Source organism: Notamacropus eugenii, chromosome 3 (genome assembly GCF_028372415.1).
Source record: "Notamacropus eugenii isolate mMacEug1 chromosome 3, mMacEug1.pri_v2, whole genome shotgun sequence".
Lineage (NCBI taxonomy): Eukaryota > Metazoa > Chordata > Mammalia > Diprotodontia > Macropodidae > Notamacropus > Notamacropus eugenii.
In genome coordinates, this window is record NC_092874.1 from 39,920,410 (window position 1) to 39,933,699 (window position 13,290).

Genomic DNA, 13,290 nt, shown 5'->3' on the forward strand with positions numbered 1-13,290 from the left:
AAAACCCCTTTGCAATGATGATATATGGGGTGTCCTATTCCACTTAAAACTGAGAAAAAATTTTCTTAAGAAAATGAATGTATGTAAGACTGGGATAAGCAAAATAGCCTGGATACTGGATATGGGGATTTTATTTCATGGCTGTCATTTAATTCACTAAAACTATACGTTTTCAAGTTTATTATTTTTCAGTCACGTCTGACTCTGTGACCCCATTTAGGGTTTTCTTGGCAAAGATACTGCGGTGATTTGTCATTTCCTTCTTCAGCTCATTTTACAGATGAGGAAACTAAGACCAACAGGGTAAGTGACTTGCCCAGGGTCACACAGCTAGGAAGTGTCTGAGGCCGGATTTGACCTCAAGAAGTTGAGGCTGCCTGACTTCAGGTCTGGTGCTCTCTCCACTGCACCATCCAGCTGCCAGTTCATATCAAAATACAATTTGGGTAAAATTTCAGTGTCTCATCTGGGTGTGCTGGGCATGTTGAGGATTTTCTTTCATGCATCCATTTATTCATGACAAAAATGGCTTAAATCCATTCCCAAAGTTTTTCATTCTAGAGCAGTTGTTATCATTATTGTCATGAAACTGACATGACAGGCTCCGATCTACGACCCCAGACTTGCATAAGCATCACCGAAAGCTGTTCCACCAACAGAGATGTGGTTACTTGGCTACTGTAGATTGTAGGTGAATCTTTGTCTTGCCCCAGGGGTAGTGGGACTTTTCTCCATTCGGCCACCACAGACAGCGAAGCAGCTTCACACCATGGAGTTAAAGGGGTGACATGGACCAATTCTCAGGGACCCCTAGAAATGCAGGGGGCTAGCTTTGTGGGTCTACACACTTGATGATGGATGTCACTGCTGAAATGGCATTCACCTGGGCAGCCTTATTTGGTACATCCTACCTCACTTCCTCACCCCCATTTGCCACCAGTGACAGAAGCCCCCCCCCCAATACTTTCTAATGAACCTTCTCCCTCCTCTTTCTGGGGCTGCTAATCTTGCAGAGCTCTCCTCTACTAAAAAACTAGACTCTTTTGGGGGTCCTCCTGCCCCTGCTCAAAGCCTCTGCATCCACCATTCAAAGACTAGTATAATCTGGTGTCACTGGACAATTTCAGTCTTAACTTGTGTTTTTCTCATCTAGGTAAGAGCTTAATAAAACTAGACCACACTCTGTTACTTGATTGCACCTTGATTCCCTTTGGGCCTTTGCTCAGTGATCCTCAGGACTACAATGTCCTTTGTCATCTTTGCTGAATTCCTTCTGATTCTGCGAAGCTTAACTCCCATGTTAGCTACTTCATGAGACTTTCCATATCACAGCTGCTAATGCCAGTAGCTTGATGGGCAGAGGGGGAGGAGATGCTGTGAGTAAATATTGGATAGTCATTCCTTCTCAGACCTTGCCTGATACTGGGTTCTGTACCATTACAAGGCATTTGTTGTGTAATCTGCTGAACCCTAGGGATGCTATGAAGGCAGGAGTCCTATCTGGTCTGTCTGGGATGTCTTCCATGACCTTGCAGAATTCTTTTATAAAGAAGATTCTTTGTCAACTGATGTGGAAGGAATAAATGGAATTTCTATGATAGGGCAGGGCAAGTGTTTGACAAGACAAACACGCACAGGCTCCTCTGGGAAGCAGTTTTAAAAACTGCTATCCCTGCTTCAAAATGAGGGCTGAAATCTCCCAGACTGACTGTGCCAGACACCCCAGGTGTGGTCCTTCCTATAACCTGTGCGTCTCTGTAAGGGGATAGTAGAGGGAGAAGGAAGGTGCAAACTGCACCAGAATGGATGCAGATGAGTAAGCTGAAACATACTAGGTTTGGCTCCCCCTTGCCTCATTACCCCATTACATTAATCTCTCAAAGTACAGCAGAAAAACTGACTAAAAGGAATTCAGTTCTGAAAAACAAAATGACTAATATAACTGGATCTATTGGATAAGGAGAGAATAAAATCCACAACATTATTATTATATAAAAAAAGATTTTTAATATGCAAATTCAACCATCAATCAGCTCTACTTAATAAGATGATTTAAAAGTCCAGGTTGAGCGGTTCACTTAACACAAAGGGCCCAAGGTGCTACTAGTGAGACTGAAAAAAGGAGGTGGTCGCTGGCTCTGTAACATCCATAGAAAATGAGAGTCTGCCATGTGCAGGGATGTTAACTGTATATGATAGAAGGTTCACTGGGCTGACAAACATCGTCAGCATATAAATCTTCTGGTAGTTCCTCTCCATTATCGTTATCAGGAAAATAGGTAGGGAATGGTAAAATTCTGGCGAAGTCTCTATAGGCAGGCAGGGAAGAATCCCGGATCTAGAAAAAGAAGTAATACATTACTAATCAACACTGTCACTAAGTTGACTTAAATGCTGATTATTCTAAGAATTATATAAAACAACAATCCTGACTGGTCTGGTTTGAGAGGCAAGACAAGAACTGACATTCTGTCCACACCCTCCCCTTTCTTCATCACTGATTATCATCCCTTACTGAACCTTAGCCATCCCAGAGAACACTGATCTCTGATGAGTACGAATCTGAAATTCCAAACCACCATCTGTTGTGGCACATTATATACAAAATTTGTAGTGGTTCAGATATTCTTTGGGATCCCATTTTTTTGTTTTTATTTTTTTGGGGGGGGGGGGGGGGTGAGAGCAAAGATACTGGAGCATTTTGCCATTTCCTTCTCCAGCTCATTTTATAGATGAGGAAACTGATGCAAACAGGGTGAAGTGACTTGCCCAGGGTCACACAGCTAGTTAAATGTCATGACTCCAGGCCCAGCACTATCCACTGTGCCACTTACCTGCCCATATACTGACGAGCTGTTGTTCAGTTGGAAAGGAAGGAGCCATTATCAAATCTACTGATGTAAAGGCCCCTTCAATTTTAATCTCTACATCTTGAAAGCGGGCTGTTCTGTGAAGCTAAACAATGAGACTATACCTTATCTGATCTCAAAATGCAGGTGGAAATGTGGGTGTGAGATACGGTCAGTATAAGTATGTGTGTATATATTTTTTTTGATGAGGCAATTGGGTTATTTGACTTACTCAGGGTCACACAGCTAATAGGTGCCAAGTGTCTGAAGCTGTATTTGAACTCGGGTCTTCCTTACTCCAAGGCTGGTGCTCCACCCACTATGCCCCCTAGCTGCCCCTTCTAGCTTTGTCTACATGTATCTACAGATCTCTCGTCCTATTTGGAATCTACGCACAGGCCACTCCTTAATGGTGACACACATTTCTGTTACAATTTATAGTGCTTAAATAATAGTTCCAGTCCAGCATCAGACACTTTCCAGATGAGGTTCTGGGCAAGGCTTTTAACCTCTGCCTCAGTTTCTTCAACTGTAAAGCAGGGATCATAACAGCTCCTACCTCACAGGGCTGGTTATTGAGATGAAATGAAATAATTCTAATGTGCTTATTACAGCACAATGCCTGGCACACAGGAGGTACTTAAACCTTGCTTATATCCCGGTTCTTCCCTTCACAAAGAGCCAAGTATACTTTATACCTTATCTCTGGTGGTGATTTTTTATTATGCTGTGATATCATGATGTTACCTGGTAATTCACAGAAAATTGTTACAGTAAAAATTATCGGTATGCTCTAAAATGTTAGCAATATTTTTTAGAAAAAAAATCCCTGATTTCTCAACAGCATTTGACTTATTATTTAAAGTCCTCATTCAGAGGGCATTTTTTAAAATTACCTATAATTATGCACACAGAGAAAAATGAGGCATAATCATTTTGGCAATAAGAAAATGAATAGCTTGGTTGAAATAAGTACACAGCTCTGTACCTACAGAAAAATTTATCTATTTTAATCTCTTCTAAGATTGTTCATAAAAATTATCAAAATAACTTAAGCTACTTTTCTTATTTCCCTAAACTTGAATTTAATTTCAATAAAAGTTCTAGTCTTATACTTAACGAGGTTAAAAAATTCAAAGGCTTATTAAATATTTCCCAGTGGAATGATGCTACCAAACCATAGGTGAACAATTTTAAAGGAGCCAAGTGTTAACCAGGTTGAGAGTCATAAGGTTTCAATCGCGATGGAGCTTGGTCAGCCTGACAGACACTCCACTTCCCCACCTCATTATCAATTTTTACTGTGAGAAACGAGGTATAAATCCAACCTTCACTTTCTCTACATCCACATTAACCTATACTACAACAAGTCACTTTTAGAGCATGAAAAGCAGCTTTCTAGGAGGGGAAGACAAATCCAGGGGCACGCACAGCAGTGCTGACAGGGCTGGGTAAGGGCCTAAAAGTAGGCACACTAAGTGTGATGGCTCATCTCTCAGAGCCTAGGGTTGCCAGGGCAGAGACACACGCGTTCTATGGGAGGAAAATGCCACGGAGATGAGAATTATCGTGTGTGAGACAAATGGGACAATCAGGTGGAGGCTACATGTGACGGGATTCAAGAGCTAGCCAGAGGAGATTCTATCACTCCCAAGTCCACCATAGCGTGGGAAGGACTAGAGTGGTGCCAGGTGAGTCAGGCCTGAGGTGGTGAAGGGCTGAGGTCTGGCGGTTTCTGTGTAAGTACAGAGAAGGGACCACAGGAAAGATGGGGTAAAAATAATTAGATTTATTAAGTGACTGGAGGTTCAGAGTACAGTGGGAAGTTGAGAATACTCAGGCCATGAATGTGGGAGACTAGAATGTTGAGGTCTTCAACAGAAATAGGAAGTATGGAAAAGAGGTGGGTTTGGGGACAAGAGGAAATGTCTTTTGAACACTTTACATTTGAAACATCCAAGAAGACACCAGAAAAGTCACTAGGTCTGGCCAGTTGGACATCATCACTATGGAGAGTACTGAACCCACACATTTCTCCATTCCAATTAAGTCACCCTGAGGGAGACTCCTACACCAGCTCTCCCTGTGATCCAGGAGCATCTGCTCCCTTCCACACGCACCTCCTCAGCTGAGAACTTCTTTCTTCACTGAGAGACTGATGCCATTCTAAGTGAGTTCCTTCTTCTATTCTTTTAATCTCAACCCCCTGAAATTCTCCTTCATTCCCTCCTTTCCCCAGCTGCTGATGGGAGGTGGCCTTTTTCTCTGTCAAGATCAATCCTCTCTATGCACTTCTGGCTCCATTCTCTTCTAGCTTCTCTGCTCTACATTCCCCTATTTGTACCTTCTTTTCTGCTGTAGGTCCCCCCTTCCCCCAGGGCTCACCATATCAATGTTGGACTCAGTAGAGGCATACAACTGGTTCTAGTCCTACCATGGTTGAGACTCTCAAGCTCAGAAATCGACCAGCCTCTCAGGAGCAGGGATTACAGGTGTGGGTCATCACTTCCCACTCCATTTCTCTTTCCTGAGGACCCAGTGACCTAATCCGAAAGAGGCACACCACCAAAATGTGATAATTATTTTCTGGGGGGAGGGGATGAGGGAAACCCATGAAATAAAGGAAAACAAAAACAGCTCTTAATCCTATGCATCTTCATTCCCCTTTGCTTCAGTATCAGAGGGGAACTGGGAGCTAAGAATCTTGGTCTCTGGATCGCTCACAAACTTCACTTGAGAGTTGCTACAACAGCCCACATACAAACTTTGACAAAGTGGCTCCCAACCTAATGAGAAGGAGTCTCAACTTGCGGGGAGGACAGCTCAGATACTTGGGTCACAAGCTGTATTATTTCATGGGGTTCAGAGTGATCACATCTTGCAGGATGAGGGATGATATATTCCCAAGGATTGTCACAAAAATAATTCAGGTTGAGGGCAGAGCCAAAATGGTGGAGTGAAAGCAGGGAGCTCATTGAGTTGTCCCCCAAACTCCTCCAAAAATAATTCAGGCTTATGTTGGATGCTGAGTAGTAGAGAAATTCTATGATGAACTTGATAAGACTCTTCAACATATGTGCTGAAACCTGACCCCTTAAATGCAAAGGTAGGAAATAGGGAGGAGAGAAGAAATTAGAGGAGAGGCCAAGGCTGGGAGGATTTGGAGAGTTTACCGAAACCTTACTCCTTTATAACGGGAACACTTGCTTTGAAAAAGGAAATGAGATAACAGGCAAACAACAAACAAAGAATGAAATAAACCAGGGTTAGCACACTATGGCCCGAGGGTCAAATCTGTACCACTGGCTGTTGTCATATGGCTTGTGGGCTAAGGTTATTACAATTGGGGAATTAATGATTTCTCTACTCTCACTCAAGGTTTTAAACTTTGGATCAGGTATATTTAACCTTAGACGGTGAAAAAATTATACTTACCTTCACTAAGCAATTCTTATGTCCAGGCACAGAGCCATTCACATAGATTACATTGTGTTTTGTGTTTACTCTCCACACCTATGGCAGAAAATGAAAATTAAAGTTTCAGTTATGTAATTCTGAAATCTGCTTTCCACACTCACACAGGAGCTTCAAAAGTTGAATCCTGCTGCTTTCATGAGCTTTGGTGAAGCACAAGGAAAACCATCACCTATAAAATGCCCTCAAACAAGCACTTTACACCCTTACAATATGCAGTGCAGGAAGCTTTAAGTGCTATAATGTATCTTACAGATGGCTGGGATGACTTTTTCCAAATGTAAATCACGGCCAAATCCCCATAATCCTTTGGATCACGCTAATGGATATCGGCACTGTCACCAAACATCAGGCTGGTTTCTAATCAAACTTTTTTGAAATATTTAAAAAGGTATTAGGGATGATATCGAACAGGAAAGCAAAGTATCTGAACTCTCCTTGGAAGAAACTGTCTTTTTTTAAGTGATGGAGACTAAGACTCAATTTTCCTGGTACCTTTCAATGACAAAAAACTCATTTTTCATTGTGACTCTCTTTATGAAACCAGGGGAGGCCAGGGTTTCCTCTACTGTCTCCCTGGAGGAGAACTAGCTCATTAAGCTTAGTTTAGATAGGAAAATCATTTCATTCCACCTGGATTCATGAGAAGAGGACTGATTTAATTACATGAAAACTGATGTCACAAAATTTACAACCAACTGTAAAGAATACAGGATGTTGAGTTGGATGGGGAATCAATCAGATCATCGGAAATCCACTGAAACTCTTCACTTGACAGATAAGGGATGAATGCTTGGCTTGAAGAACCTGTACCCTGCCCAGGTGCAAAGGGGGTGTTTAATAAATGATGGCTTTGAGATTTTCTTTTGAAATTATGAGATGAATATGCAGGATCATCATTCATGAAAGGTGAGGTTGGCTTACAAGATAATGAAGTAAAAATAAAAATTAGTTTACAAACTTTTTAGAAGAAGCATCTAAGATATTCTTTGCACAAGCTGAAAAGCTTCAACTCTAAACAGAAGGCCAACCAACTTCTCACTATTACCAGGTCAGAACTCAATTGGTAGAAAACAACTCAACTTGTATATTCTGCACTCTAATTGGGGATGCGTTGAGCATTTCTATAGATTAACTTATGATTTATTCCAAGGAAATCCACAAATTTCACCAGGAGATCCAACTACATTGATAAAATGTAGGATGATAGTGAATTACTAATTACTTCTAATACCTTTAAGGATACACATATAAAATCTGCCAACTGTATACAACTACAAAGCTGAGACAAACATACATGTAACTCTCTCAGGCTAACCCTTTTAAAGATGCCAGATTCTCAAGAATTATAAGCACTTTTTCCATTAAAAAAAGCAATAATAGATTTGTTGCATTTCTTCTAAAAAGAAAAACTCCTGGAAGAATGACATATAAGTATATATGAATATATCTTGACATCTTTCTGCTTAGTGCAAGTGGTCCCAAAAAGCATTTTCTTTACACATCTAAAACTCACCTTTAGTCCGAATTCTGTTCGATATATGTTACCCATTTTACCAGGCATTTTCTTTCCAGGCCAAACTCTGGCAATGTCCTATAAGAATAAAAGGAAAAATAAGTAGAATTTGGTACTTTCTTGATTTCTAAGGGCATTAATTAAATTTAAAAATCCATTACATCAAAAGGTGTTGTGCACCCTTAGTAAGTTATATATTGACTCAAAATACACTTTATCTAAAAGGATTATTTTCTAATTTAGACTGACAAGATAAAAACTGGATGAGAGGACAGGGAAGAGATTTTGCTAGAGGTATCAGTGACAGACTCCTAGTTGCACAGCAAGGTGGTACTTAGGAAAAAGTCACAGAGAAAAATAAAAAAACCTTCCTACCACACAGTCTCTCTCTTGTTACACTAAGGCACAGTGATTTAAGTGAGTCCCTGCTCTGGAACAGCCTCAGTCCTCTCATCCATTCTTTTGATACTACTTTTCCCTTGAAGCCAGGGTGATTAAAGAGCAGAACTGGTTGCTAGGATAATGAGTTTGTTGTTCTGGTCTCTGATTCATATAATCAAACAGCCGCCACCAGCCAAGGCCAGGCTGATTCCGGTGATGGATAGCTATAACAGACTGGGAGGCCATCTCACACAGGAGTTGGGCAAAAGCTTCCCTGCGGCATGTGAATTCTCAGGACAGAAAACTTCTTTAAGGTGTTAATAAATAGAGAAAGATGGAGACTATAAGGAGATAAGGCTGTAAGAGCTCGTTATCTGAGACTTAGCACTTAATAACACTTAACAACTCCCACACCAAAGTCTTCTCAGAGGCAGCAGGAGAGAGGGGTCAGGCTCCAAGTTCTGTCCCCAACACATTCCAGCTCTGTGTCCTTGGGCATGTCACATAATGGCCCGAGGCAACTTTCTAAGAATATAAGAACTAGACAAGCTTCTGTTCTGCAGGGGCAGAGGAATTTTCCATACAGGGAATTTCCTATACTGCTGAAATCACGGATCTGAACCAAAATAATCTAGCTTTAAAAAAAAAAGTCTAAAGTTTCATGCACCAAGTTCTTCAGAGAATTAGCAGAATGCTTTTAGCCAAGATGACCTGATTAAAAGCCCCCCCCCACTGTGATCAGTCACCATCAGCCCTAGACTGTCAGAAGTTAGAAAAAAAGGAGGATGCCTTTGTACCAATTGGCTTTTACATGCAACTTCATACACACCCCAACATAATTCAGCAGACCATTTGGAACTGATGAAGTGGCTCAGGTGATGGAGGTGCATCTCTAGACATCCACATTTCCATTACTCCAAAGGCCTCACTGGAAACCTTGGTTTAGAGGAAGGCCAGAGCTTGCTCCGGTCCCATTATGTCACTGACTAGGTCTCCCTTGTTTCTTCAGTGGCAGCAGAAGCAACAGTTTCTATCACCCATGTGTACTGGAGGGATATGGCCACAGCATCTGTTGTTGTTGCAAGGCATGCTGTGGGCTCCAAGTGCCTCCACAAATCCGGGCATCTCCCTGCAAAGTACTCAATGCTCCCCTGGCTTTCTTGGAAGGCGGCCTACAATTCTCTGTCCCAAAACAAGGCTGTGATGGGAACTAATTTTTAGGGTATACACTGAACACCCTTACGTGTGCACTCACTTTCTTCCTTTCAAAGACTGACCCAGTGTGCTAGCTCTGGCTACAAGGCCTCATCTGCTTGTTTTGCTACTTCCTGCACAACACACAGCTCACGCCTGGCATCCCTCCCTCTCTAGATCAATCCACTTTCCTCTACCATTCATGTCACTGGTGATGTCTTTTATGGCCCCTGCACATCAGTCACGGCTGACTGTGGGCTGGAGCCTAAAATCGACTTGTACCCCTTACATGTCTTTATGTAGGACCCTTAAATGAGAAAACACTCATAAAGGCACAGAGGCCTGGCACAGAGCAGGTGCTTAACACGCTTATTTCCTTCTTTCCTTCACCCTGGTCACTGGCAAGCATGACTCTTCAGAGATTGTGATATCCTATGATGCACTGGTAAACACCACCACTGGAAGAACACTAGTCTTAGATCGGTGTGGGCAGCAACAAAGGTCTGGGAATCACTTGAAAGAATCGTGTCCTTCCTCAAGTCAGTATCATCTCTTCCCTTTGGGGCCAGCTCACTGTTGTTGGCAGTACTGCTCTAGGACACATGCGTGATCATCTAAATAAATGGGTTGCTCATGCAATTACACATCAAAATCTGAGAAGTGCTGAACGTAGACCATGCAGATGTGACCTCTGTTCCTGGCTCCTCTATTTACTAGCCTGTGTGCCAGGGGACAAGTCATTTATCTCCCTGAGCCCCAGTCTCCTCATCGAAGGTGAAGAAGCTGCACTAAATGTCCTCTAAAGTTCCTCTGAGCTTTAAATAAAAATCTATATTTTGGTATAGATCCATCGACCTTATTTTTCCTGCAGTAGTACAATTTTGTAAATGACCATGAATTCAGTGAGGAGGCAGCGAGGTTATTTCATAGCTAGATCCAATTAACAAAATGTAACCCACAGAACTTCTCTTTCAATAAAATCAGCTTAAGAATTCCAATTCCTGAGGTTTACAGCAGTAGAATGTGAGGTCTGGCAAGTTCTATGAATAAGGAAAGGTACAAAAACCCCAGTGGTGGCCATTCACTGAGCAACTTTCCTCAACTCCAAGATCCTCCGCCCACCAGACACTGGCCATAAAATGATGAATGCTTGAGACCATGGCAACTCTGATTACAATCTACTCTGATTACAATCTACTCTGACATGAAAGGGTTCTAAACTGCACCAGAGTCATGGAGACCACCGTAAGTTAAATAATGGTTGTTATAAAGGGGGCACAGACAGAAAAGAAAATGCCCATCTGTACTCACCCCTGTGGCTATTGCTCCAGGTCTTCTGTGGGTTTTGGTCTGACCATGACTGGCAGGCTGTCCTTTAAATCCCCACCTTTTCATGACTCCTTGAAAACCTTTGCCAATTCTGGAACCAAACAAAAGATGACAGCTTAAATTATGAACAACCCTAGGATTCTCACTCATCTGATGGCACCTGAGAATTTTAGTAAAGGTCATATCTCTCACTGCCTTAGTCTAGTAGACCTTAAACTTCTAACAACCCACCATGTCAGACCAAGACAGATACATATATATTTGTCAGCTCATACACTCATCCTTATCTTGAATTTTATCCTTTCTTGGATTGTCATTCAATGTGGAAAAAAAAAATCTCACTATTAAAGGTCATTATGTTACTATAATGTAAAAAGTATAATACCATCATTTTACACAGAAGAGGCTCAAATAATTCTGATAATTTATAGATTATAAAACAACTAAAGTGCTATCAACCACAGTAACACAGAAAGGAGTGCCTAAATTTCTGAAACATCAGCATTTTTCATAATATTTTAATTAAATTTTTTAAGCAATGTAAAGTAGTTTCTGAATCTCTAACTTATTCACTTTTTCTTTCCCTATGCATTTTCCTGATGTATTGATTAGTATGCATATGAAGTTATGTAATATTGTTGCTAAATACATAATCCAACAGACATGTGCACAAAAGTATTAAGATTGCCATGGTTTTTTGTACTGATAGAAACAGAAAAAAACGAGGTTTTCCTAAGCAATTTCTTATTGTGATTGTGTAAATTATATATTTAGAAGAAATGAAGGAATAAACTAAAATTACAGAGAGTTTTAATCTTCATAAATTGGTAAGAGAAAGCAGTATTAGGAAGCTTGCTGAAAAGCAGACCTTGATTTTAATTAGGGGTGTCAAAATCAAATAGAATGGGGGCCACTAAGCTATATATAACAATGCCTGGGGGCTAGATATTGACTTACAAAACCACATATTAACATTATCTGTGTTCTGTCGTATTTTTATTTTGTTAAAATTTCCCAAATGCAATTTAATCTGGCTCAGCCATACTTGGGAGTGTTGTGAAATCCTGTGTGTTTGACATCTCAGCTTTTAATAACTTGAAGCACTTAAAAGTAAACAGCATAAAAATATTCCGGACGATCTGTGATCTCACACATTTGGGTTCTTCCTCATGCATCCATCCGCTATGGCTTTTGTCCATATCCTCCTATGGATAGGTCTAAGGGAATGCACCTAACAGGCTGGGCTCCTTCCTCCCTCCCCTGGACATCACAAGAACAACAATAGGGAGGGGTACACGAGCAATCCACTCTTCCCTCTCATCCTCAGACCAGCTAATCCTTTTCACTCAGACATCTCTTCCCACCAGGCAGGTGCCTCTGGATTGCCTTCTGAGTGATAATCATTTCTCAAATCTTCAGAGACAGTAGTAGAGCAGCCACAAAATAGGAGTTTAAAAAGATGAGCCTTTGTTTCAGAAAGAAGATGGGAAGAATACTGCAATTTCCAAAAACAGAACATAACAATCTCCTTATCTTATCCGAACTCATGGTCCACATGTTTGGTGTCACTGCTGCATGGCTCATAAAGCTCATACAGTAATGATACCCAAAATGTGAAACTTAATTTCCTTTAAGTTTTAAAAGTGGACATATCACAGATTTGTGAATAATGTGGAAGCCAGGGAAATTTTTTAAAAAGGCAATGACTTCTAAAATTTAAAAATGTACATGAAATTATATCAATTTTTAGTATGTCATTTCATCCTCAAATTGACCAGATTTAATTTCATGGAAGGGTTGGAAAGTGAACAGCAGTTTTAAGTACATTTGAGCTAGGCTCTAAAATGTCACAGGACTTCTACGTTCATTTTACTGATGCTAGGCAGATCCAAATTTTGAATGCAAAAAAACCCCACTTTTTAACTCACACATAATTCTCTTTACACTTAGTAATGGGTTTTGAGAGCAAGAAAATGAGAAAGGGAAAACTTTGGGTAAAACTGTTGAAAGTACAAAACAAAGTATATACCTCTTCGTATCGAACAGATGCAAACTGCTGAAGTAAAATGCTGTCTGAAAACCATGAATGGAAAATGCTATGTAAGAATTTACTTTTTGTAAAGGAAATAACTGATTTTAATTTATACGCTTTGCAAGGTTTAATTTTTAAATACTGAGTTTCCTTCAACCATAGTACATGTAAAATAAATTTCAAAATCAATCTCCAAGTATTTATTGAGCATGAGACATTATTCTAGGTACTATAATACTTACATTATATGTAATAATATATAAACTCCCTGTAGGTGGTAACTCTGCAATGTTCTTTCAGATCCCTGATGTGAGGGACCTGAAAGAAGACTGAGGCATAGTCAGTCCTCACAGGAACTTTATAAAACTAGGGAGATGAAAAGAATAAAGGACAGTAATGGGGTTAGCATGGTGCAATTTCCCCAATATAATCTAGCTCACTGTACTACGCCTTGTCAATTCCGAGACCAAGTCAGAGACTTATCTGCAGCAGTTGGCCAAGATAAATATACTGAT

The 13,290-nt window shown here is 40.6% G+C and overlaps 1 protein-coding gene across 1 annotated transcript in view; it reads right to left on the reverse strand.

Annotated features, from left to right (window-relative positions):
* Window positions 1–1,984: 1,984 nt before the first annotated feature.
* Window positions 1,985–13,290, reverse strand: part of MRPL3 (mitochondrial ribosomal protein L3) — a 34,610-nt gene continuing 23,304 nt past the window's right edge. Inside the window, exons 7-10 of the mRNA XM_072651323.1 lie at window positions 10,726–10,834; window positions 7,840–7,917; window positions 6,285–6,362; window positions 1,985–2,338 (exon numbers count right to left, since the gene is read on the reverse strand). Of these exons, the coding sequence (XP_072507424.1) occupies window positions 2,183–2,338; window positions 6,285–6,362; window positions 7,840–7,917; window positions 10,726–10,834 (421 nt within the window). The 3' untranslated portion in view covers window positions 1,985–2,182. The remainder of the gene's footprint in view (window positions 2,339–6,284; window positions 6,363–7,839; window positions 7,918–10,725; window positions 10,835–13,290) is intronic.